Source organism: Melospiza georgiana, chromosome 2 (assembly GCF_028018845.1).
Source record: "Melospiza georgiana isolate bMelGeo1 chromosome 2, bMelGeo1.pri, whole genome shotgun sequence".
Lineage (NCBI taxonomy): Eukaryota > Metazoa > Chordata > Aves > Passeriformes > Passerellidae > Melospiza > Melospiza georgiana.
In genome coordinates, this window is record NC_080431.1 from 77,591,804 (window position 1) to 77,618,871 (window position 27,068).

General features: G+C 48.6%; 2 protein-coding genes across 10 annotated transcripts in view; both read left to right on the forward strand.

Moving 5' to 3' along the window:
• PAK1 (p21 (RAC1) activated kinase 1) overlaps positions 1-4,381 on the forward strand; it is an 87,705-nt gene extending 83,324 nt beyond the window's left edge. For all 9 annotated transcript variants that reach the window (XM_058018914.1, XM_058018913.1, XM_058018918.1 and 6 more), the window contains 2 exons: positions 1,140-1,277; positions 3,143-4,381. In XM_058018914.1, coding sequence (XP_057874897.1) covers positions 1,140-1,277; positions 3,143-3,229 — 225 coding nt within the window. In that variant the 3' untranslated portion in view covers positions 3,230-4,381. The remainder of the gene's footprint in view (positions 1-1,139; positions 1,278-3,142) is intronic.
• Positions 4,382-16,087: 11,706 nt separating this feature from the next.
• The window catches only part of GDPD4 (glycerophosphodiester phosphodiesterase domain containing 4), a 39,026-nt gene continuing 28,045 nt past the window's right edge, over positions 16,088-27,068 (forward strand). Inside the window, exon 1 of the mRNA XM_058018350.1 lies at positions 16,088-16,148. The gene's annotated coding sequence lies outside the window, so the exon portion shown is untranslated. The remainder of the gene's footprint in view (positions 16,149-27,068) is intronic.

Here is a 27,068-nt window from a genome sequence, read left to right on the forward strand (position 1 = left end):
CTTTCAACCCAAAGAATTCTATGTTTCTGTGATTCTATTGAGTTTTATTCTAGTACGAACTTTTTCCTATGGGCAAATTTTTCCTCCTTGCATGCTCCAAGTAAATTCAAAGTGTCATAAGTCTTTAGACAGGGCTTAAGCCTCCTGATGTCTTTCCTTTGTTTAATTATTAACAAAAGGAGATATGCTGTCAGCATGTAGGGACATCACTGCTCTTATTATAAGCCAGATTTATGGCTTTTTCCCTGGTTACACGGGTTGAAGGGATCTAGAAAAATTCTGTTCAACTTTTTTTTTCCCATCTCTTGCATTGGAGGGGATTTTTGGGACAGAAGTGTAGCAGCCAAGAAGACTATAAAGAATAAAACAGTACTGAGTTAAAGTAACAATACTTTGGCTTCATTTAACTCAATTTATGCCAATTCCCAGGCTACCAGACTGCTCCCATGGGACATGTTGAGTGATGTGCTCAAAAAGCCTGTATATTAAAAAGTCTCTGACAGATTTCTGTTTCTTTTGAAAATTAATCCAGGAAGTTTCTCACATGAAATCCTGAAATGGATGAATTTTGAGTCTCTCAATTCTCAGAGGAGGATGTATGTGAATGCATTATCCCCAAGCAGTAGCAAAACTGCTTTTTTCCTGCAGGAAAGATGCCCAAGGGCCTGCTGGGCATCCTTTGTGAGGAGCCAGCTGCATCTTTATAGTGTTGATGTTTTAGGCCTTGTGCACTCAGGCAGAGTACCAATAGAAAAAAATCTATTTAGTCAGGGTTACCTTCCCGTGAGGATATAGTCATTACAAGAGTAGTGATAGAGTCGTGCCAGTTAACTTCCCTGTGTAAACAGGGTCTGGAATGTTGGTTTTGTCCTTGCAATCTCCTGAGAGGGCTGCAGGATCCCAACCCAGATTACAAGGGCAAAACAATAAAGGGTTGGATCTCATCCACAAAAAAATAGGGCTGGCACAGCTATTCTGTTTGCTGAAATGTTGGCATTGATTAGTGACCCTGATAAGGTGGGGTTTTTTTCCTCCCTATTGAACTGTGGGGAGGGAGAGGAGAAATGGGTGTCTCTAATCCAGAGGTGGAATCTAATCTTCATAACCTCCTGTTTCCTGGGTGCTTGTTTTTGTCTCAGGCCCTGTATCTCATTGCTACTAATGGGACTCCAGAACTGCAGAATCCAGAAAAGCTTTCACCCATATTCCGAGACTTCTTAAACCGCTGTCTTGAAATGGATGTGGAAAAGAGAGGCTCTGCAAAAGAGCTGCTACAGGTATGTGATGGGGAACAAGACTGGGACAATATAATCACACAGTCCTGAGTGAGGCCAGGCTCAGGGGTGAGATCTTGTTTGAGGTCTTAAATACTGCACCAGCTGAAAGCACAAAGGTAAGGTAGCCTCTCAGGGGGAAAAGGCAACTGAAAACCACAGCCCTCAAAGAAAAATCTATAATAACGTGATAACAGACTGCTCCCTTTCCAGTACTGGCTACTGGCAGCAGCTGTGCAGCATGTTCTGTGTCCAGACTCAAACAATAGCTGTGTCCCAGGCCTGCCAGAGCCCTCCTGTTCCCGTGGTTTCTTCGTGTGGCTGGCCATGACATCTGAGTGTGTTGTCCTGTCATGCTTGTTCCAATTTGGACAGCAGGAAGGCTTCTAGCTATCAGATATTCTGGCTGTCCTCTTTTGGAAGGATGGATCACTAAGCTCTTTGAAGTGTTCATGGCTTCAGTTAACTGGAGCAGTTCACTTTTACACATTTTGCCTGATACTACTCCTTTGAGAGATGATGGAACAAAGCTTGTGAGATATCTTTATTATAGAATGGCTTGGATTGGAAGGAACCTTAAAGGTCCTCTGGTTCCACTTCTCCAGCCATGGGCAGGGACACCCTACACTAGACCAGGCTGCTCAAAGCCCCATCCAACCTGGTCTTGAACAGTTCCAGGGATGGGGCATCCACAGCTTCGCTGAGTAACCTGTGCCAGTGCCTCACCACCCTATAATCAGATATTTCACTGAAAACCTGGTGTCAGTCTGGACTCACAGTGAAAGCTGAGAACCAAGCTGCCAGGATTTTTATCAGCATGGATGAGAAGTGTGTTTTGTGCATTCTTTCTGTCAAATTTGCCACGAGTCTTTATAAAATAGATCTGTGATCAGGAACACTCAGACCTTAAGAATTAGACTGTTTCCATTTTGTTTTCCTTTCTATTCACTAATTTGTGTAGTGGCTCAGACTTGGATGTGTTGCTGCCTTCTGTAACTATAATGAAGCATAAATGTCTGACAATATGGTAGTAGCTGAAAGATCGTTTTTTCTTCTGGACTTTTCAGTCCTAAAATATCAGAAAGAAGTTATGTTCTGTTCCTCAGAGCAGGAGAACATTCTGACTGTAACACTTCAGCCTGTTATTAACTGCCTTGTGGCCACGGAATTTTTACTTTTCATTTTTTTCCATCTCTGAAGCATGTTGCCTTGGATGATTGATCCCTTCTGATGCTTAGAAGTCTTGTGGATTATTGTTGCTTTTTGTTTTCAGAACAGCTTGTGGACTTGACCTTCACTCCCACCTAAGAGTTGTTTGGATAATCAATATGGTTTTATTTAAAGAAGAGCACCTGTATAGGAGACTGAATGGTGCTGTGTTGCAAGCTCTGTGCTGCTCTCCCAAATTTCAGCTGCTTTGCAAATTTCTGTTATCTGGTAGAAGGCCAAGGCAATGCTTTCTCCAGACCTGTGAAAATGGGGAACAGGGAAATGAGAGGTGATTCCTGCACAGAGCCCTGTCCCTTGTGTCTGAAACCCATGGGTTGATTTTAGTACACCTTCTTTCACACTGGATTTCACTATAGATTTTGCAGCTTTATAATTCACCAGGGGAATTTGCTGAGTTTTGCTCGATCTTGAACATATGCAAACATTGGATAATTTAGCATGTGTTGGGTGCAAATCTCTTCATCGCTTCAGGCAATCCCCCAAATTTTGTCATATTATCCAGAGCTTCTGGATTGATGTAGTCAGAGACTAGAGCAGGTTCTCAGATTTCATATGGGTTTAGGTGAAAATGCTTGGAATAGCCACTTCTGGAGCATACTCTGAAAAATCTAACCATTTTTCCTTTTGTTTTGTCCTAGCACCAGTTCTTGAAAATTGCAAAGCCTCTATCCAGTCTCACTCCTCTGATTATTGCGGCTAAAGAGGCAGCCAAGAACAACCATTAGAGTGGTGAAGTCAACAGAGTCATCATGTCAAGACTTTCAGATGTTCATTTCAGAGACTGAATTACTCGCCCTTCTCCCCTTCTTCTCCTTCTTCACAGGGGTGTTGTTAAAACCTTGACTTGCCCCGGAGGGTGGCAGAGGCATTGTTCACTGTATGTGGAGGGGCACACAACAGGACATGGCTGATCTTACATGGTGAACTGTCCCGCCATCCTCGTGATGGGGACAAGAGGGGAAGAACATTTTGTATGGGTGAGAAGATCTTTCTGAGAGCGTCTGAACCTGACCTACACGTAGTGAAGCCAGTTTGTTTTCATATTTCTTATGGTGTTTATTTTTAAAAATAATGTGGAGCCTTACACCATGTTTATCTTCTTAAATTAAATCTTCTGCTGGCTGCACTTTGCCTGCTTCTGCCAAGCTGCTGTTACACCGTGGAGGCTGCTCTGTGCTCCGGATGACTCGAGGAGGGGAGGAAGCAGGCAGCAGCACTGGGAACAGCTGTCAGCTGAGAGGGGAACCAGGGGGTGAAGGTGCATCCCTCCTGCAGCACTGCTGGATGCTTCAAGGAAGCTTGGACAAAGCCTCTGTGTGCTGCCTGCAGCCACTGAAGAACTCAATTTATGGATGATCTCTTTGCCAAACGGTGTGAACTGCCCCCTACTCCCCCTTCCCCCTTTAGTGGCAACTCTACTAGCTAAACAAATCTCAAAAAATTTTTGTTGTTCTAGGAAATAAATCACGGGAAGAAAATGACAGAGAGCTCTTTTAGGGTTGTTTTATCAGTGTTGTGAGGCTTTTTAGAGATGCTGCCCTGTGTGATTAACAAACAGAGCAGTTACTATTGTAAAGACAAGATTTGCCCACAAAATATGTTGAGAATTCTTGTTTCTTAGAGCAAGTCCAATGGAAAACAAACTGATGATGGATGCTGCTTTCTCTGTGGAGATGTGGGGACACAAATTTTTTAAAGTGATGGTTTCTTATGCTACTGATTTATTGGGTTGCCCATAGTCTGTAACAAACAACAGGAAATCTGGAACTACTAGAAGAGGGACTGGTTGTAAACACTGGGCTGATGTTAAACTGTATACTGATTTTTTAATAAAGTGACTGCTGTGTTTCTTAACTTGGGGATAGAGGAGAACTGGAGAATTCACTGTCACCAGACAAGTCTGTCATTGCTCATATGATCACCAGGTACTTGGATGTGTTGGATGAAGTAATTTAACCTTGTTGCTTACCTCTTCTTCTGCAGTCCTGGGATAGCAAGTGGCTCCCAAGGGCCACTTTACACATAGTGAAAACCATACAAAAATGTGTATTGTAACTGTGGGAGCTGCTTTTCTGTACTGCTCTGGTCACATATGGGATGAGTTTAAACCTATCCTGGAGTAACCTCTCATCATTCTGTTGGACAGAAATTCATTCCTTCCTGCTGAGACCTGCTGCTGGCTCAGCCCTTTCCTCCCTGGACCTGGGCTTTAATTAAATATATTTTTCTGATTTGGCCCCACAGTCCATGACAGCTATTACACTAACTTTACTGGTGTAGGTACTGTGTGAGTTCTTTTTCTTCTGAGGGCCGCCTTCTTTCCTTTGAGCTCCAGGGCAGTCACTGTTTGACAGAAGGCTGAGGGGTGAAGTCTGTTCTCCCAATTTGCAGCCTGTCTCCCTTTGTGTGTGTATATTTCATCTCCCAGTATTGTTAAGTTTCCTCTCACAAAGCTTGTATCCAAGGATGAATTCCTTGAGCAAAACAGCAGAGCTGCCAACCTGGAAAGGGATATGATCTATTGATGAGCTCATCTGCTTGGAGCTTAGGTGGAGATTGTGGAATGGAAGGCCACTATGCTTGAATAATTCCCTTTGAAAAGGACTTTGTATTCCCTCTGGAAGACTCAGGATGGCATATGTGGGAGGAATAGAATTAGTGGCTAGATCTCTCTTGATCTAAAATCTCATTTGACTGGCAGATTTGGCAATTGACTATTTTTCAGGCAGCTCAGCGTTCAATTTGATCCACAATGTGTTTAATGTCTTTGACTTGTCTTTGATTCCCTTCCCCACTCCCTTCTCTGCATCTCATTGAGATGAAAACCTTAATGCAGATGTGCCATATCTGTGAGCATGCACGGGAGCTTTTTTTCCTCCAGCAAGATTTCTGCTAAACTTCCCCAAAAAGGATAGGAAAGGTTATTTTTATGTGTTTTAAGTTGCTCTTCTGGATCATCTATTGCATAATGAAAAGGGATCAGCAGTGACTGTTTATCCCTCATCTCACAATGTGCTTCTGTCTCGTCATCTTCCACATGGACTCAGTCATGCCTGGTTTCTGTTGGCTGCTGGAGAGGGGTGTTGCCAAAGCTCACTCCTTCTGCTGGGAAAAGCTGCAAGGCTGTGCCCATGCCTGTGTGTCATCTTGTCCCAGGCTGTTTTGTCCCCACTCATGTTGGGTGACTGGGAAAAAAAGGCGATTGCTACAGTGTGCCTGGACCTAGTTTCTAGTTACCAGACACATCCTGGTTTTATGCTCTCAGAAAATATTTTAAAATCTTTTTTAAACAAATTGTAGTTAGCCTAATCTTAAGAGAGTGGGTTTATTTTGTTCTAGTTGTTCTGAAATGCATCCTTTCCTCCCCTCTCCTTTCATGTGTGAGTCGCCCAGCACCAGCACCTCTGCTAGCTCTTGAAGAGCTCTTTCTGTCTGCAGCACACTCTTGTCTAGAGAGGGCTCTTAAATAGTGACTTTCTGACTTAAAATTTAATCTCCAGGGCTTATTTTCAGAGAATATCTTGTTACTTGAAAGTGACTACAACTCGACAGCTTCTTGGTGCCTTTTTCCCCCCCTAGCTCTCTTTTATTCTAGAGTTGAAACCATTTTTAATCACAGCTCTTAATTATTAATTTGCCTAATATTAAAGTTCTCTCTTCCATATTAGAACATGAAATATTCAGTTGTTTTGACTGTCCTTCCAGAAAGCTGATTTCCTTTTTGGGGAATCTCAAGCAATCTTATACCAGAAATAATTTCATATCCTACAGGCTTGGTGGAGGGAAAGGATAAAACTCATGTTCTTTTCTTAAACACAGAGAGTTGTCTTATTTGAGTATCAATTGGTATCGTCAATAAGACTTTTCCTATGTTTCAAGAATGGGCATTGATTCTTTGTATTAGTTTAGCTATTAGGGTTTTTAAAAGATTTTTTAAACAAACAATTTGACTTGTGTCCAAGAGTTTGTGTGTGAGGGGGGTATGGAGACCACGTGGGAAGAGGGCAGGTTATTTGCACAACACTCTCAGGCACATGGTGTGATTCTTGGAGTTGTCCTGCTCAGGGCCAGGAGTTGGACTCAGTGATCCTTGTGGATCCCTTCTAACTCAGGATATTCTGTGAGGCTGAGAGGGAAGAGCCAGGACAGGGGTGGAGGGCACAGCAGAAGTAGCTGGTTGCAGCAGCAGGGGCACACCTTTAGCCATCCCTGAAATGTCTTCATTGAATGGATGTGTTTTTAAGGAGCATAAATCTGACTGATTTGTTGCTACAGGCACTTCTCTAGGCAGGCATTATGCTCCTACCAAGCTGCCTTCCTCTTTTAAACAAAAGGGGTGCAGGGATTTCTCCAGCAAAGGAGGCTCCTTGAGAAAGGAGGTTTCCATGGAGACATTTGCTTGACTTAAACAATCTGGCAAAGGCTTGAGAAGAGGTTTGGTGGGTAGACACTACATCGACACCACTGTTTTGCAAAGCAGCTGGAGTTGCTGCAGTGTTTTGTTGCCAACTTGATGCCCCTTTTCAGGGGGTTGGTTTTGAAAAAGTGCTGAGAATGTTGCCTGGTCAGGATTGTGAGCAGTATAAAAGTCTGTCTCTTCTTAGCTTAGCTGAGATGTCTGTTAGTATCCTGATCCATCTGTCTCAAAACGCTGCAGGTGGTGTAAGTAGGGCACGTTTGCAGCAGAGGACTCTGCAAGAAAGGATTGCAATGGTCTGTAGTAGGTGCTTGCTTTCTTAGAACAAACCCACCCTTCTTGGCTGGCAGCAAAATTGGTTCTGACCAGTTTCTAAGAATAATACTTGTTTGAAGCCCACTCCTAATTAAGAGCATAGTCCATTTGTCTGGTGAATGACATCGTCAGTGTTAAAATTGCTGAAGGTGAAATGATTATCTGCTTGTCTTTCCCCCATAACACAGCAAGACTTTCTAATGGCTTCTTATTTCAGCTGTAATAGAGAGCCTGTAAATGTATTTTGGGGTCATAAGCCCAAGTGGATGGAGCATATGTATAATGAATGTTGTAGGATCTCATAGTTTGTTGCTAAAGATAACTCACTGTGGCAAAGGTGGGACCTTAGAGAAGCAGCTGCCAGCTTTGACAGAGAATGGCCAACAGCAACAAAACTGCAATGCAGATGGGAGCTGGACAGAAACTTGCTGCCAGAGTGGAGCCTACAGTGAGTGGTGGGAAAGACACAGAGTTGGTCCAAAGGGTGGGATGAACCATTAAAATTCCAGTTACACACTTGCTGAGGAAATTCAGGGAGTGCCACAGCAGCCTGCTGCATCTCAAGGCAGCATCGTCTCTGAAGGAGGAGAGCAGAAAGGAGCCTGAGAAGGGAAAAGGTGCTGAAAGTGGAGAGTGGAGCAGCAGTATGGCTCTGAGTCACAGCTTGTGCTTAAGAGCTGGAGCTAATCCAGGAGGTTCACAAAAAATGACAAAATTCAGCTGAAAAGGAAAAGTGGAGCTAGAATGGAGGAGATGGCCTTGATGTGCCAGGGAACTGAAGAGAGAGGCCAGATTTCCTGAATGTGTGAAACAGCAGAAACAAATTTAACTGGCTTCTGTGGGTGACAAGTAGCTTGTTCCCTCCTGCCTTGCAGCATCAGTGTCTTGTCTTTTTGAGATCAGCTCTGCTTTGGGATCATGTCAGCAGCCACCCAGCTTCGGCCTCGTGTTTGTAAAGAAGGCTTTTTGCTCTGCTCCTACTGACTTCTGACTGCAGCTCTCTGCTGTTGGTAGATGTCTTTGTGTTGTGTCCCACCTGGAAATACAGAAGCTGTTGCAGTTTTAAAATCTGCTGGGTCATGTACTTCTCCCCATGCTGCCTTGGCATAACTCCTGTACTGTACTGCTGGGTTTGTTTAATGTGCCAGGTCAGCTCAGCCATTTTAAAAATAAAAATTGAAACCTTATATAAAACCTTGATTAATTATTTGGTTCCACTTGACTTGCTGTTTCAATGATCCTTGCAGTGATAGTAGGAATGAATAGGGGTGCTTGAAGGAGGGGTTGTGTTTCTCTGACCTATTTTAGATTAATCAGGTCTTATTTGATTGAGCAAAGTGACTACACTAAAAGCTGTTGCAGCAAGTGTGAGTTTCACCACTTATTTTAACTTGTTTCAACACAGTTAATATTCTGGAAAGCAGTCTGGAAGCAGGATCTAGACCACAGCTCAAACAAGAAAAGAAGGAAGTTTGTTTTCTCTGCAGGTGAAGTTTGGTGTCTGAGACTCCTGGTATGGAGGAGGAAATCGGGTGGGTTTGAGATGGGTGAGTGCACCCACCTTGCAGAATCACTTTTTCTTTTAGGGTTGGTGCGATAAGGCTGATGAGAAGAACAGAAGTTCATCATGCTGCCTGGGTATCATCTGACCTGGATGTTTTACTCTGAGAAGCCCAGCCTGGTGCTGAGAGGTTTCTGAGGTCAGCACCTGTGGAATGTGGGGGTGAGGAGCAGTGAGAAGCTCTGACAAGCTCCTGTGAGTCAGCTTGGTGCTGAGCCAGGGTTTAGAGAAGTCACTGAGAGACAAGGGAACACCTTGAATGGGGGACTTTACCAACTAGAGCAAGGAAATCAATGTGACTCCATAAAATCCCCTCTGCCTAGAACAGATGCTGGAGCTTTATACTGCTTTCCATCCATTGCTTTTCCAGGTCCTTTTCAGGAAAGCCAGAGGAGACACCCATCAAGTTGTGTTTTACAAAGATAGGGGGCTCACTGTTTGAGCAAGAGGAATGCTGCAGCTCTGCTGGCAGGGATTTGGGGTGATTCTCTTTGCCATGATGTGGTAGCATCCTGTGTTGGATGTCCTTGTCCCATTAGAGAAAAGAAACCTGACTGGACCAACACCACCCCCCCTTCATAGAATCATAGAATGGCTTGGGTGGAACGACCTGAAAGATCCTTTAATTCCAACCCCCCTGCCATGGACAGGGACACCTTTCACTAGACCCAGGTTACTCAAAGCCTCATCCAGCCTGGCCTACAACACTTCCAGCACTGGACATCCACAGCTTCACTGGACAATCTGTGCCAGTGTCTCACCACCCTCACAGTGAAGAATTTCTTCCTAATATCCAATCTAAAACTTCTCTCTTTTATTTTGAAGCCATTTCCCATTGCCCTGTCACTGCATGCCCTTGACCAAAGTCCCTCTCCAGCTCTCCTATAGCCCCTTTAGGTACCAGAAGGTGCTCTAAGGTCTCCACAGAGTCTTCTCTTATCCAGGCTGAACAACCACTCTTCCTCAAATGCTTCACAAAGGAGGGGACCAGGCAAACTTTGCTTATGGTAATGTAAGTCCCCAAAAAGTGTCCCTAAAAATACTACTGGATTGGTGTTCTGGTGGCTCTACCCCCTACCCCATGGAGGGGGCATAGTGTGTTCTAACCAGCTACCATTGCCCATGATTTCTGGGGAGAACTAACTTTCTTGAGACTAACTTGGTTGAGTTGCCCAGCAGTGGATGGGGGATGGCAAATGTTGGACAATAAATGATGGCAAGGCTTTAAGAAATGGTTGATGTTGATTTCAGTGAAGTATAACTTGTCTGAAGACTCTTCAGAGCCCAAGGGAGTTTTTCTTGAAGGGGAATTCATAATCAAATTTAAAAGCAAATAATTATTGAAGGCTTATTTCATAGCTTAATAGTTGGGGAGTCAGATAAATAATTCTGTAGATGGACACAAGGTGACAATACCTTGTGTTAGATCAGCTGCTCTACAGAGGGGGAGCAGGGGAGGAAAGACACCAAAAAGCTTTGGGGAAAACACAGCTTCTGAGGCGCCTGAGCCAAACACAGCTTCTGGCAGCTCAATCCTAGTGGGAGCAGTTATTCTCTGTGTAACTGCACGATATTAATTTATTTAGGAGTGACAGAGGGGAATAAGTGGTGGGAGAAGGAATACACTGGCAGGTCCCACAGAGGTGTTCTTTATCTCATGCTGCAGGAATACTGCAGCTCCTCGAGCAGGGCAGCTTTGACTGGGTCCCCTCATTTCCTAGCAGCACCAGGAAGACTTCCAAGTTTTGGTTCTCAAGTTCATTTCTGAGGAGGATCTGTAGCTCGAACAGGGTAAGCAGGGAGCTGGCTAGGCTTGCCTGATCCTTCTCATTCCTGGGGCTGTGATGCCCTCTCCCGGCAGCTGCACCGAAAAGTCCTTTCCTTTCGTGCTCCTTTTCTGCGAGCAATGTAAAAAGGAACTTTTGGTGTTTCTTTTGGAGGATCCACGCTGAAGGCAGCCGGGGCACACAGGCATGGATAAGGAGATCATCCTGACGTGGAATCTGGTGTCCTGCTGTCTGTTCCCTTGTGATCACCCCATCTCCAGCTTTGTTCCTCTCACGGTTTTAAGTTGCAGCAGCCTTGTAAGGCAAATGTGTTCCCCCAGGCCATGGGTTATGTGTGAGCCCTCTGCTCCCATCCCAGCACGGGTCCCTAATGCTCACCCACACCCTTGTGCTTCCCCCAGGGCTGGTGGGACTTTCTGCTGGCCAGGCCTGCCCTGACAGACTGGTTAAGCCTGCTAAAGGAGAAGGGGCACCGTGCCACAAAGGCTGGCAGGGTTGAGAGCTGCTGGGCAGAGGCTTCTCCCCTGTGGACGCAGCCGGGGTGAAGTGAGCCCCGGCTCATCCCTCATCCCACACCCTGCACCCTAAAACCACTAATCTGCATAAATTTTGGGCTACAGCTCTTGTGGTGGTCAAGGTCATGGTCCTGCTGTCCGTGTGTGCAGCTGAAATGGTGTCCAGGGCTCAGGTGTGCCTGGATCATGCCCTGGAGGGCAGTGGGCAGGTAAGAGCCCTCTCTCTTCTCACCAGTGGAGAGCTGAAATGCTCAAAGGTGTACAGAGAAGTGAGCTTCAACTGGCACGGGGGGCAGTGAACTGGGGGGCAAACTGTTCCCTCAGTCCCGCTCCTTTTCATTCCCCAGCCCCATGGCTGCCTGAGCAGTGAGTCCCTCGATGAGAAGCATCCACGGCTTTTCTATTTGTCACATTTTCTAACCACATCAGCCACTGACCCCACTTCTCACTCAAGGCCTTTGTGTTTTGTGGTCACTCTGAAGCCCAACCCAGGCACACTGTAAATGGTCCCGTCTCTTTTGCACCATGAAGAATCCACCAGGTAGGTCCCAGCTCAGGAAGGACCAGCCTGAGGTCAGTGGTAATGCTGTGGCACAGAAAGATGGCAGTGTCCCCAGAGCAGGCACCAGCCAGCTCAGCTCTCCCCTTGCACAGGGACAGTGGGTTGGGTGCTCCCAAGTGGCTGCAGGAGCTTTGGGCAATGTCACCATTGGCACTGGTGTGCTGGGCAAGGGAGGGCTCATTGATGGTGGGTCCCCCTGGCCAGCCTGTGTCTCCCTGCCTGTGCCATCCGCCATGTGAAGGGTAAGAAGCACCCACTGAGTTCTCTGGACTTATCCTGGTGGTGACAAGTGTCACAGTTTTAAGAGCCTGAGTGGTGGGAACCACCTTTGCTAATCCAAAATGGGACAGCAACCCTGACTGCCCACAAAACTCTTTGACTGCTCAGTTCCCTGAAGGGTGTTTTATTACCCTGGGATGGTGGGGGATCTTGCTGCAAGATCCCCACTGAGGAGCAGCAGGATGTCCCCATCCCTCTCGAGGGGCAGGGGCAATGCAGACCTCCAGGTGCACTGACCAAAGAGGAGCAGGAGGCAGCACAGAACTGTGTGTGCTGCCTGTGTGCTCGAGAAACATAACTCTAAAGTTTTGTTTTGTTTCTTTGACACTCCTGAGGTCTGTCACGATCCTCCCTCACCATTTGCCATTTACACTTCTTGGACACAGAAAAATTTCGCCAAGGGATGTTTTATCACACCCTGCTCTTCCCCATTGGTCCTTGCGTGATTTTTCCCTCTGGAAGTCCCTTGGCTTCTCAGGGTACCTCAAGCTGTATCCTCCTGGGTGTGCTGCAATCCCCTGATTTCTGGACCAAATGATGCTGTTTCTTAAAGAACAGCCACAAACCATGGAAGAAGAGTGAGGGCTGTCCCTTTCTCCCCCTAGCCAAGGCTGCACCAGCTCCAGCAGCAGCCAGCCCTGCCGTGGGAGAGCGGGCAGCAGAGCTGCTGCAGCCACAGCTGTGAGAGGCAGACTTTGTCCCCACCAGCTGCTTTGAGGACAATGTAAAAGCTGCCTCCATCCACTCGACACAGCCTGTATTTCTGCTGGGGGCTGGTTCCCCACAGCCAGGCTCTTGGAGAATCTGCCTGGTGTCCCTTCCTGCCTACCTGAGGGATGTGGCTTTCCCAGAAACAATGCTCAGAGCCCCTTGTTGAGCCCCAGGACTTGGGAGGACTTGCCTGGCATTTTGGCATGCACGAGGTGATTTTCTGAGTTTATATTTCGGCTGAATTTATATTTTGTATCAGGTGGGTTGCACACTCCAGAAGGAACTGCCATGTCTTGGGCTCAACTGGTTGGACTCTGCACCATTATCCACAGCCACTGCTGTGCTTGAGAAGGGACAGCAGCATTTCTTGGGAGCAAGAGCATTTGGAAACAACTCTGATCAACTCAAGCAGCCTGAGAAGTGTTAGTGAAGGGCATGTCCCAGAAGCAGGGCCAGGCCCAGGTTTCCATGCAGGCTTGCCAGCATCCCTCAAAACCTGCTGCTCCCCATTTTCACAGTGCCTCTACTTTACCCTGTGTCTCCCCACACCAACACTTTGGGGGCAGCTGATGCTCTCCTGTTTCTTTTGTGTTGGAGCTTTGGTTCAGGCTGGGAGATGGCAAGAGGACTTCCCAACCTGCCCCTTCCCCTGCAGCCTCATCCCTGGGGCTTGATGTGAAGCTGACTGTGAACATCTTTATTCTTGGACATGATGTGCATTGAGGGGCTGGTGGAGCCTCTGCTCTCTTGTGATGGGGCTTGGAGCTGGCCAGGGTCCTTTTCTTCCCCCTCAGCCCATCCTGTGTGCTTCTCAGGACTGACATTTCTGCTTTTTGGTGGGATACTACTTGTGGAAAAAGCAGATGCTGCTCTTCCCTGACTGTGGGTCTGAAGCCTGGATCAGTTCAGGTCACTTCCTTCTCCCCCCACCTCCCGTATCTTTCCTGGAACTGCCATAAACCGTGCCATTTCTATCACAGATCTCGTGGGGACATTGTTACCTGCATGAGTCCCTGCTCTGAAAGTTGATCTGTTCCTTGGGCCAGTGTGCTGAGTGGGGTGGGGGACATGATGGGGACACACACCGGCCCCTCGTGCTGCCAAGGCAGTGGGTTGTGAGAGGACCTAGAGTAGGAGGGTGTGAACATTTGTTCATTTCCCAGCAAAATCCTCCATGATGCGGCTGGCAGCTGGGCAGGGACACCATCCCCACTCCCTGTTTGTGCCATTTTTGCCCTGGGTTTATCTTCTCCTGACACAAACAGAGGAACAACTCACTGGGTTCAAGGCTGACCTGCCCTGCTCTCCCCTTGGAAAGGGTTTGTACAGCACCAGTTCCTTTGCAGATATTTCCTTTATGGACTCATAATCTCCAAGGCTGGACTTGCTGGTGGCAGGGCCCCAGCAGATCCTTTATTCCCAGTTTCTGGCAGGTCTAGGACATTGACTGGAACCCTGGGTGAGGATTTTGTGCTTGAGATAAGCTGGTGAACTCTGAGCTGAAATACTGAAGCCAGAGCAGCGTCTGCCCAGCTGATCGGTCCTTTGCCAGGTGTTTGGGGAGCAAACTGGTGCTGAATGCTTTGCATGTGTATGCCCAGAAGAAAGTAAAACCACAGGAATATTTTAGGGCAGAGAACAGAGATATTTGGGGTTTTTTTTTTGCTTTTAGGAGGTAAGACTATGGTAGAGCTTTTAATAAGCTTTTTCATTTTTCAGACTCTTATCTCCACTGAAGAGTTTTTTTGGGCTGATGATGTTGCTCAACCCTGTCCGTTTATCTCCATGTAACCCTTGGTGTTCATCCACACCGTGAGGATGCAGCAGCTGGAAGAATGGCAGCCTGAATAGGGGTGATGGTGAAGGCCCTTCAGAACTTATTCTGGGGAGTTTCTGACCCTACTACTGTCTTCAAAGGCAGAGCAAAATGCTCTGGCTCTCTGTGCTTTCCACCACTCCTTAAGCCTTCCAGCCACCCCCATGCCATGCTTCCCCTTGTCTTGGACCTTCAGGACTCCAGTGTGGCCCCGTGACAAAGCTGGGCTCAGCGTGGCCCAAATACGTAAGGAGAAAAATCCAGTGGATCAACCCGGGAGATTAAAACTGCAGGGTACCTGGAAAAGCTGCTGCTTCCTAAATCCCATTAGTGCTACCAGTCTTCTAAATCTCACCCTCTCCTGCCCTGATTATCACATTTCCAGGAATTAGACCACAAAGCAACTAATTTTTCTGGAGGCTCCCACACAGCCCCGTGCATTTTTGCTCCAGACAGCCAAGTGTTAGCTGGAGAACCACCAGCAATAGAACCAGCTGCTTCTACCTTCACGTCTTGCATTTATCTGATTCCAATTCTCCCAGTTCCACAGGAAGAGTGATGTTATTTTAGGACCAAGTGCTAAGGAAAGATTAGCTAAGGAAAGATTTCAAAGTGGAGCTCTTCTATGCCTTCTGCTCATCGTTAAGTTTCGGAGTGAACCAGGCTGTCACCTCTACAGCTCACCCTCTATTGAAAAGTTTCTCTTTGCAAAGTGCACTGCACAAAAAGTGCTGGACCATTCCTTCTGCCCATTCCTGCTCTGTTTCCAAGGGCAGTTTGCTGATTTTGCTTTTGAGGGACCTCCTGATCTGTCTTTAACAAGAAAAATCCCAAAGTGAGAAACCACGGGGATGGAAAAATGGCACCAGTGGTGTTTCAGAGAGCTCTCCAGGGCTGGAGGGGATGTTTGTTTAGCTTCTATTGCAGTGAAGAGCTTTTATGGAGCAGGGGGAGCTGCATGAGGTTGTGCAGCTTCCTATCCTGAGAAACTTTATTATGGGATTTTGCCTCTCTGAAAGCCCAGGGTGCATTGGAGGTTACAAAATCCAACCTGCTTTTGTTGTACCTGCTGTCCCCTCTCCTCCCCCTTCAAAGGAAGTTATAACTCTAATAGGATTTAGATATTAAAGCCCAAAACCACGCAAAACCCCAAGTAAAATAAGCAGTTTTGCACTCAGGGTTGCTCAGAAATCTGGTGCAGTGGATTCTTGCCTGTAGCTTACAGTTGTGGAAAATATTTTCATGGAGGACGTTCAGGAGTTTTAATTCTGAGGGTCAGCGATGACACATCTTTCCCAGATCTCCTCTGGGATATTTCCTCAAACCCCATCCTTTTGGCACTCAATTCTGCCAAGGTGGGATGTGAACACCAACCTCTCCTATTCTGGGTGGGCAAGGGGTAAATGAATCAACCCCAGGTTTGTCCCCAAGTCCCGGGTGTCTCCCAGAGCCGTGCCACGAGCAGCTGTCTGCGTCCCACGGCGAGATTTTAATTTCTCCAGCCGTGGGGACTGAATTTATTGAGCCTGTCCTGGCCCCTCCTCCCGTGGGAGGGACGGCTCCAGCAGCCTCTCTAATAGCGGGTGTCACAGAGCGGGGCCACCATTGGCGTCCCGGCGTGTCACGGGCAGGGGACGCGGCAGCCCCAGAGCAGCATCGCCGTCCGTGCGCTCCCGGCGCGGTGAGTCGCCGCCTCCCTCCCTCCCGGCTCCCGGGATGCTCCTGACGCCGAACTGCGCCCCTGCCCCCTCTGCCCTGCTTGCCCTGAGAGTTAGCACCGAGCTGGCGAGGCTTTTGTCACTTTTCCTTTGTTGCCTGTGGATGTTCGAGTGCGTTGGTTGGGATGCGGCAGCGGGAGATTGACCCGGCTCCCGCCCGGGCTGGGGAGAGAAACGGAGCGCGGAGAGCCGGGGGACAGGGAGAAAGGAGAGCAAAGGGGAGGCAAGGGGGCGATCTGTGAGCTGGGGGATCGCTGGGGAGGAGGGGAAGGTGGCCAGCAGTGCCGCTTCTGCCGGGATGAGCGGGCTGTGACCTGTTGAGCGGATGAGCGGGGCCGGGATGAGGCGGGAGCGGCTCCTGGGGTCGCTGTGGCCGGGGCAGTGTGGGAGGGAAACCGCGGCTGAGCATTGGCAATCCTTGGGATAAAGGGCTGTTTCCATAGTAAAAGGGAGAAAGGAGCCTCTCTCTTTCTTCCCCTGAGCTTGCCTAGCGTGTGAACGGGGAGCTTGACTCAGGAACAAATAACCCGTGAAAGGGGAACATCTGGGAACAGCTGTAAATAATCACGACTTGGATAGAAAGGCTGGAAGCAGCACTACGGTCTGCCATCTGCCCTGATGCTGCAGTCACCCCGGGAGCTCTGATGGGCAACTCTTGGAGAGCAGCTCGGTTTGCAGCTGAAACACGATTTGACCCTGGCTTTAGGCTGCTGCTGTTGTCTGAACGCTGCCACATTATTTGTAGGCATAACCACAATTAGCAGTGAAACAGAGGAATTCTCACTCCTAAGAAAGAGTGAATTTTAATTCAGCATCAGGCGCTGAGCAGGTGTGAACCTGGGGACTGGCACTGGGACAACTTTCAGTTGCAAAGTGCAAACTTGGATTAGCTAGAGGTCCAGCCCATGGTGTACATCACCTTCACTTCCACACTTTCTCTGGGAATCCTGACCTGATAATGCAGCATCTCCCCTGATAAGTTCTGAGAGATGATACCAGGTGGAAGGACAAGAGAGAACAGAAATAATTTCCTACAGATTTTTCCATAAAGATTTTAAGCGCATTTAACAGGAAGGACAGGCATAATGTACTATGAGACCAGCTGGATTTTAATTAAAAATTGTTCTCAATGCGAAGGGAGACAAAGCTGCCACTTTCTTTATAACTTTACTACTGAAATGTCTAAAAGTTGTGCAAGATTTTCAGGGCAACTTGAAATCCTTGCAGAGAATACAAACACAAAGCTTGTTGTCATGAACCAGTCCTGGGACTTCCTTTCGCCATGACGTTGGATCAAGGAGGTGAGCAAACGGTGTCTTGATGTATCGTTTCTGGTGATGGAAACACAGTTCTTTAAGTTTAGTTGTGTCAGCTTTTTTGTGAGAATGCCTGCAGCTCACAATGTACCTCTGTGCAAGTTGTTACCAAGCAGTTCTGCTTAGTGTGATAAAGTATCAGCTAAAATAAAAGAGAAAGTTGGGTTTTTGTTTGTTTTTTCCCCAGAAGTTTGTGGCCCTTTGACAGTATGACCTTCCTTTCTTTGCAAACCCAGAGGCCCTCCTTCAGGCAAACCTTTCTGGTTGTGTGCAGACACTTTGAGAAGCGACTCTTACCAGCTGAGACCCACGTGCTCCAGTGTGGAGCAGATCCTGCCCATTGGCAAAGCCCCAGCCTGGTGGCTTTCCATGGGGGACAGGCTGCAGGGAGCTCTGCAGTGGTCATTCCCTGCAGGACCATGCACATGTGCAGCAACAGCCTGGCTTTGGTCCAGACCTGACGCCATGCCCAAGGATATCTCATAGGAAGAGGTCTGTGCCCCATCCTGGAGTGACCTGCTGTGTGCTGGCCTGTAGAACTGCCCCAGAGCCCTCTGTGGTGTGCAGCAAACAAGGGTCTTGGGCTGTGTTTTAGATGAGCAGAGAGCATAAAAGGTGGGAGAGGATCCTTTGTGTTACAGATCTCACTGAAGGGAAAGAAAGGATCTGGAGTGGGGAGAGCAGCTTGGATTCGGGACCTGTGATGCACCCTGGGCCGTGCCTCCATGGCAGGATGAGCCCTGAGGGGGCACAGGCTTGGCTCCACACTGCACCCTCTGCTCCAGCCTCAGACACAGGGTGTGAGGGAGCTGAGCATCCAGCCTGCAGGTGCTCCTCTCCTCAGCATCCTGTCCTCATCCTGTTCTTCATGGGCTGGGCACTGCTCTCCCAGCAGCATTCAGGCAGGACTCACAGCTGGCTGCTTTTTGGTGGCCGAGGGCTTGGCATTTTATGAAATCCCAGTCAACAGAGGTCGTGTTCCCTGTTATTCTCCCCACCAGCAGGACACTGGCATTTGCTGTATTTCTTGCTCTCTCTAGAAAAAGAGGAGGAAAGTAGAAACAGTGACATTTCAGAGGCTTGAACAGTGAGATGTCCCTGCCCATGGCAGAGGGTTGGAACCAGCTGATCTTGAAGGTCCCTTTCAACCCAAGCCATTCTGTGATACATTGATTTTATGAACATGCCTATGTCCTGGTCTCATATTGATCATTTTCTCCTGTCACTGTTTGGTTTGCCAGTCTTCTGGTGTCTCCAGGGAAGATGATGTGTTAAGCACAATGAAAACCTGCAGTCAGGGTCAGAATGACTCTCCATGCTCATGGCCCAGGTCCTTTTGGTGGCTGAGCAGTTGTAGCCTATGTGAGTGCGCATGGTGCTGCAGCAAGAGAGAGATGAGGAACCCTGACCTGGGACTCATCCTTGCTGCTCTGGTGCCAAGGGAAGCTCTTGGGGCCACCACAGTGTGCCAGCTCTTTTCCTTCATGGACACTTGCAAGGAAAGGTGGCAGGGTGAGAGGTCAGCCGTGGTGGTGGTGTGCTATAATAGCAGCAGGGAGCACGAGAATAGCAGCAGGCAGGGAAAGAGGGCAGGGCTGGGGAATGAGCACATGTGTGAATGAGGCTGTGCTGCTGCCTGGGGGGGCTGCTTTGACGTCAGCTCCAGTTTTGGGTGCAAGAAGAAAGAAGCACATGTCTGCAAGCAGGGCAGGGTCCAGGAGCAGCTCAAAGCATTGCTGTAGGCCTGCTGGAGTCTCAGACTGGAGTCTCACTGCTTGTGCAGAAGGGCTTTAGAGTCAGTCCCTGCCTTATGCTCCTGCTTCTTTTCCTCTGTTCTCCAATGGAACTGTAAGCAGTTTCTCCAGCTTCCATCTGCTCCAGTTAGGCTGGAAGGCCCTGGAAGGTTTTCAGCCCCTGAGACACTTTTGCAGCACTGAGCCTCTGTGACAACCACAGGCCCAGTCCTCCCTGCCCCGGCTGCCGCCACCGACTCCGTCTGGTCCTTTCGGCAGCTGCTCTTAACCACTGACCTTACTTTGGAAGGTCTCCAGAGCTGGAGAAATAAAAGACACTTTAGAAAACGGGGAGGGGGGAATTGGCAAAAGCAGTTGCTTTTTAAAAGACTACTTACTTCTTAAGATGTACTTGCTACTGATTAACCTTTGCTCTGTGATTGCTTTAATTGATTCATGCCTCAAAGCCGTCAGAAAGGTTCTGTGAGGTCATGGTGCCTCTGTCCTAAGAGCTCTCTTTCCCTGCAAAGCTTTTAACAAGTTTTTCCTTGAGCACAACCCAATCCTTGCAAGAAATGCAGGTGAATGACGCCAACCCTTTTATCTTCTCCATCCCTCAGATTTTCCAGCCTTCTTCTCAGTGCTTTGCTGCTGTGACCTCTTCCTTCCCTCCCCACTGCCAGTTGGCAATCTGTTACCAACAGGCTGGGCCTGTTCTATATTCCTTTGCAACTCATGGTGAATGCTGTTTGGGGGGATGAGGGAGTGAGTTTTTGGCCCCTCTGTGAAAATGAGGCACTGTAGGGTTAAGTACTAATGCCCTCAATCAGCCTGTTGGTGCCTTGCATGTGGTCCCTGTGACTGCTTCATGTCACCCCACATACAGAATTTCTGTGGCTGTCCCTTTGTATGGCAATGGGATGACACCCCCCCACACCCACAAGGCAGTTGTGGCCTTGTGCTCTCCATGCCAGGATGCAGGAGTTCCTTGAAGGTGAACTGGCAGGGCTTGCTGGGTTTAAGCGATGAATGCCCTCTCGTGTTGGGCCGGGCTCATGCCCTGGCACTCTGGATGTGTGTGAGACCATTCATCTGGCCTATTTGGACATCTGCCCTTGCATGAGCTGGGTTGTGCCCATTTCTTTTTGCTGGCTGTTCTGGGCAATCAGAGTGACCACTCCAACACAGAGGAGATGAGAGAAAATGGCCTCAAGTTGCACCATGGGAGGTTTACATTCGATTTAAGGAAAAGTTTCTTCACTGAAAGGGTGTTCAAGCATTGGAACAGATTGGCCAGGAAAGTGGTAGAGTCACCTGGAAAAAAATGTGTATATGTAGCATTTGAGGACATGATTTAGTTGGTAGGCTTGACAGTGTTGGGTTAATGGCTGGACTTGATGTTAGAGGACTTTTCAATCCTAATGATTCCATGATTCTAACCAGTCCTCCAGGAAGGCCAAGGGAAGAATCAAAACACCCGCCCCAAGCTCTCAGCTGAAGAAATCCCTTTTTTCCTCCAGGATGCCAGAATGTGGGTGCTGCTCAGTGCTGATCCAACAGATCTGACTGTTCTGCATGTCCTTGGCCCCGAGGAGTTCCATCAAGGCTCTGCCCGTGGGTTGTCTGTGCTAATCTTCTTGTTTTGCTAAGCAAACTCCATGTCTCACACCAGCAGATGGATAAAAATTAAATGAGCCATACAATCCTCACCTGCTGATCTTGTGGCACTGTTGGCACAACCCTGAACTGGGAAACTGAGGCTCTGTGTGATGGCTCTGCTGCATCCATAGTCAGAGGTTAGGTCAGGAGATCTGCGTGTCAGAATATCTGGTTGCTCTGAAATGAGCTCAGAATTTTCTGAGTTGGCTTATGCAGAATTGTGGCAGTGTTTAATTAGCTGAAAAGGATTTTTCTCTGAGAACAGCAGCACTGCATTCTTATGGTGCAAAAGCTGGCTAGCCCTCATGCACTGGGATACTGTCAATGACTAAGTGGATAAGCTTCTGTCTGGTGGCATGGAAAGCATCCTTTCCTCCCCTCCTTGCAGGGTGTTTTGCTCCAAGGCTGGAACTTCAACACCCACACTCTGGGGGAGGGCCAGCACTGGGGTCTTCAGCACAGTGTCTGTCCAGGGTCCCTGTCCTTTGTCCAGGCTGAAGAGTGCTCTGCAGAGCTGCTGAGCAGAGGTACACAATCTGGAAACCTTTTTTCTTCTCCCCTCTTGGCTCAGGGATGAAGTCTTCCTCTGGAGATGAAGCTTGGGGTGATGCACAGCCCTCGGTGGGGCTGTGGGGCTGGAGAGGGTCCCCCACACTGTGTCCCAATCTCCTCATCTCCCCTTTACAGTAAGGCACAAAGAGCCACTTAGGCATTCCCAGGAGCAGAGAGGGACCCGAGCCAGGGCATGCTGAAATGCACAAAGTAGGATTTATATCTTCAAAGAAATATTTCCCTCCTTTCTGAGCTCTTTTTAATTTTTTTTTCTGAGGGATTTATTCCTCCTCCTCCTCCTCCCGCCCAGGCAGGCTTTGAGGCGTGGAAGCACTTTTCTTTTTGCCTCCCCACAGTGGCTTTTCAATGGTGGGAGAGCGACTTCTTGGAAAGCTGTGGGCCACCCAGGGGCTGTGCCCACGTGCTGCACGGGGCTGTCTGGGAACCACTGCACACATGGCTGCTGGTGACACTGCCTGACCACAGGCACAGTGACAACAAAACTTCTCCCTTCTGCTGCTGACCACGCTGAAGTGTGGGGGGCAGCATCTCACCCCAGACTGGTCATTTTGAGTCTCTGTTTTCAGGCTTGACCTGGGGAGGTGTAACCTCAGCAATGCTCCTGATTCGCTCTTTGAGTGAGCAAAATGACACCCAGATGTGGACATCTCGCTGCTGCCATCTGGAGCTGGGGTTGGAAGGTCTCTGTGTGATCACAGATGGAAGGTAGCTGTTCCTGATCCCTTTTGGGGCCAGACTTTCTGCCTCTGCTTACCTGGACTGCCAATGGGCAGAGTGCTGGCTTCCCCAAAAGGCTCTGTCCTTTTGGGGTGGGAACCCAAGACTGAGGTAAGAAGTGCTGTATAACCCAAGATAAGGGGTTATGTATGAGGTATATGAAGGCTGATTAGGGTCAAAAACAGAGGAAAGGCTCTGCTGAGGGGCCTGGCACCAACAGAGCCAAAGATACCTGTCTGTCATGCTCATTTCTGCAATGCTGGAAAAGTGCCCATGTACCCAAGAACACTTGGATCAGATTATGCCTGAGTCCAGCCAAAGACATGGCATTTGTAAAAAACTTTTCTCCACCTCTTCTTTTTCTTTCTTTTCTTTTCTTTTTTTTTTTTTTTTTTTTTTTTAAGCAACTATTCAGCTTTATTCAAAACACTCATTTTGCTCCTAGCAGGCGAGAGGGAAAATCTATTGTAGCTCTCTGAGACCCTTTTACAAACATGATGATTTCCCCTTGCCTGTTTCCATGTGAAGCTGAAAGCATTTGTATAAAACCCATTGTAAATGGTCTGAAACTTGGCCAGTAATTTCCTGGGCACACATTTGTTAATGTAGCCTGCAAAGTGCTTTGAAAACGAAGAAAAGCAGCTGTGATTTCTAATGATGATAAGTATGATTAAACAAGGATTCTGCAAGTGCTTGTGAATAATGAGCCATCTCTGGGGACTGCACATTGAGGACAAACATGCTTCAAACATAGAATCATAAAATGGTTTGGGTTGAAAGGAAACTTAAGGAGATCTTGTTCCAAACCCCCTGCCATGGGCAGGGACACCTTCCTCTACATCAGGTTGCTCAGGGCCCCATCCAGACTGGCACTGGACACTTCCAGGGATGGAGCAGCCACAGCTTCTCAAAGAAATATGTATCAGTGCCTCACCACCCTCACAGTGAAGAATTTCTTCCTAATATCTAATGTAAACATACCCTCTTTCAGTTTAAAGTCAATAACTGCCCCAACCCTCTCAGTTTGTCTTCACAGGAGATGTGCTGCTGTTCTCTGATCGTGTGAGACTCTTGAGAGAGGTATCTTGAAGAAATAGACTTTAAACAGTCCTGGGGAAGGGATGTGGGAGAGGAAAAATGTGCCTTGTGCAAAAATGTGTTTCAACTTTATGGCTTTATTTTCTATGGTGATCACTCTGGAATAAAACCAGGGATTAAGATGCCTTTTGTATGCTAAATTCTCATGGCTGATGTTGGGTTTTGTTTCAAGGTGAATAGATCTCACCTTGGAGGGAGGCTTACTTCACCATGTAGGAGTGTGTTTAGAAATTTGGGGCTGCAGCAGTGTTTCCAAACCCATTCTTAGCCATCACTCATTCTTAGCCATGGGAGCTCCTCAAGAGCTTCTCAAATTGACCTCAGAATATCGACTGGTTGCCTGAGAAGATCTTGCCATAAAGCATGGACCCACAGCTGAGGCACTTGTGGCTGAGCAGGGCACACAACCCATTCCACATCCCACCCATTCCCAGCACTGCTCCTGCTGGATGTCCTCTGTGATGGGGGATGTCCTCCTATGTAATAGATACAGGACATTGGCAGTCTTTATTTGAAATGGGACGGTTTATTTCTGTCTGTTCAAAATGTGGTGGGATGTTGCAAAAGGTAGGGCATGAACCTTGGTGGAAACCTCTCCATGTCTTTGGAAGCCACAGCCACAGCCTGTTAGAGGTGTGCTACAACAAATGGAATGGAAAAGCATTGTCCCCGCAGCCGCAGAGCTGTAATTCCTTGTTAACCCCTTCTACACACACATGTGTTGGTTGTTTCCCATGTGAAGCCCCCTGGTTTCTTTCTGCTGATGGCTGTGTTCTTCCACCTCAGGAGCCAAGAGATAAGCAATGCACGAGACATGCCTTGCTCGTGTTTGTCCCAGGCTGCACCCTCCCTGGGATCCCAGGCAGGGCTTATCAAGAAACTGCAGAAGGTTGTACTGATTAATTATAATTATCATCTGCAAGGGAGAGGATATAGATTATATTCTTTATCATAGGGAGGTTACAACTATCTTTATTTTATTTGATCTTTTGTTTCATTTCCTGGGTTTCAGGAAATGAAAATTAATTAATTTCCTGAAAAAGAACTGAAGGCAGATGATAGTCAAATAAAAGGGATCCTAGACTGTGATCCAGAGCCTTGGGCAGAGTGCAGGGTAGAAATGCAGGTTTAAGGGATGCTCTTTGCCGGCCTTTCTGGCTAGTGGCAAGATCTGTGTGCAGCTCATGGTGACGGTGATCAACCAGCAGCTTGCCAGGAGGTTTTACTCCTTTCCTCCTGTTGGTGTGATGCTGTGAAAGAATCCCAGAGGAAAGGCCAGGAAGTGGTGCCCTAAAGAGTGATGGCAGGAATCTCCAGGCTAAGGAGCTGCAGGTACTGGAGAGGCGCAGCTCAGGTTCAAGGAATCTCCCAGTCCTGGCATGGGGTTCACTTTCTCTCCAAAGCCCTTGGAAACAGTGGAATGGGCAGAGTGGGCATGACTACTTTCTTAGGAGAAGCTGGCCATGCTCAGGGGCTGAGAAATGAGCATCTCCATGTCCCTCCTGTGACTCCTGTTGCCCATGTAATTCTTTTTGCCCAACTCTCTTCTTGAGTGAAATGTATTTGTAAGATCTGGAAAGAACCTGCAACCACAGAATCATGGAACCAAGACACGTCAGGATGGACGGGACCTCAGTGGGTCATTGGTCCAACCTCACGGCTCAAGCAGTGTCACCCTAGAGCACATTGCACCGGGTGGTTCTTGAGTATCTCCACTGGGAGACTCCTCAACCTCTCTGGGCAGCCTGTTCCTGCACAGGGAAGAAGTAATTCCCTCTGCTCAGGTCGATCTTCCTGTGTCTCAGGACTTTAGCTGGTCAGAGTGACCCCGAGATGCATTAGAAAGTCTCTTTCCCCAGCCTGGCAGTATAAGAAGGACTCAGAACTCTTCTATTCCCGTTCTCAAGGTTGTTTATTATATCTTATCTATAAAATTCTTTCTCTGACCCGCCAAGGTCTGTCTAGCAGGTCAGGTTGAGGCACACTGACCGCCTCAGAGGTGGTGTTGTCTTTTTATACTAAAAACTACGTGTACAATGTTTACAATAACTTTCCAATACCTATCACCTATGTTAGACAGTGAGCTTCTACTCTAAACCAATCTAAAAGTGCCAACATCACAGCAGAAGATGGAGGCCAAGAAGAAGAAGGAGAAAGGCTGGACATTACCAGATCCCTCCATCTTGTCTCCTGAACCCCCATTCTAAAAACCCCAAAAAATCTATTTTTCACCCTGTGATAAATTCAGTATCATTCTATCTAAACTTCTGTGGCTCGTAATTCTTCATATAAGGTTGGTAATTGTTTCTTCCAAGGGCTAAATCAAAGGCACAGGGGTCTTGGGCTCTGTGCCAAGGTCTCTGAGCCACCTGGGCAGGGGTCGAATCCTCCAGGGCAGCCAGAGGAATTTCCTGCGTTCCGGCACCTGTGCTCCAGTTTCTCGAGAGGAGCCTGGCTCCATCCTCCCCGCAGACTCTTGGGGTGAGGTCCCCTCATGGTCTTCTCGGCTCGAGGCATCTGGGCAAACGGACTCTGCTGCCGGTGCTGGAGCTGCGCCAACCGCTGGGACAACCGGCTGGACAACCGCTGGGACAGCCGCTGGGATAACCGCTGGGACAGCCGCTGGGATAACCGCTGGGATAACCGCTGGGACAGCCGCTGGGATAACCGCTGGGATAACCGCTGGGATAACGGCTGGGATAACCGCTGCCCGCGAGAGACGCCCCGAGCCAGTCCCGCGCCAGTCCCGCGCCGCTCCCCGCGCCAACCCCGCGCCAACCCCGCGCCAGTCCCGCGCCGCTCCCCGCGCCAGTCCCGCGCCAGTCCCGCGCCAGTCCCGCGCCAGCCCCGCGCCGGTCCCGCGGCGCCCCCCGGCCCCGCCGCTCGCGCTGCCCGGGCCGGTTGCAAACCGCCGCGGCGCTCCCGGCCTCGTGAGCTTCCCGGCGCTGCGGTGCTCCCGCTCCCGCTGCTCTTGCTCGGCTTGGAGCGAGGAGTTCCCCCTTGGACAGCCTGAGCTGGCCGTCCCCCACCACGGCCGTACCGCGGCCGCCGCTGCGCCGCCTCGCCGACAGCGCCTCACAGACCCCCGCGTTGTTAGGTACCGTGTGGGGACACCCCGCGCCACACAGGCCCCCGTGTGTTGTTAGGTACCGTGTGGGGACACCCCGCGCCTCACAGCCCCCCGCGTTGTTAGGTACGGTGTGGGGACACCTCGGTGCAGGGGAAAGGAAAGAAATGCTCAAGAGGCGCCAAGGGAAAAAGCTACAGGGCAATGCCAGATTTGGCTGCCGTGCCTTTGCCCCTTGGAAGATGAATGTTCCAGCCCCAGTACCCAAAAAGACAGAAGATTTTAATCCTTGCTTAAGCATTGGCCTCTCAAGCAGGTTCCGCTTTTCAGTGCTTTCAGCATTCAGGCTGTGTGGCTGAACATGTTTCCTGATTTTTCTTTCCTTCTCTTTCCCCTCTCATCCCCCCAGGCTATTTCCCATGCTTTTCCTCACTCTCTGCCAAGCAGTGGGAAAGCAGCAGCCCTGTCTGACTGCCTGTGCTTATGGGGGCTCTTATCTGTGAGCAGTCTCTGTTTGCCATGGAAAAACCTGGAGTCCCCGGGGTTTATGGAGCAGAAAAACATATGTTACTGCTTTCATGCCTCACTTGTTAAGGAGTTCTAAACTTTGCATCCTAATGATGCATGTTTACCTGCTTGCTCTTTGCTCCCATGGCTTTTCCAGTGAATGGATGCAAGTTTGCTGTTTCCCTTCTCTATCCATTTAACTTTGTCTGGTAA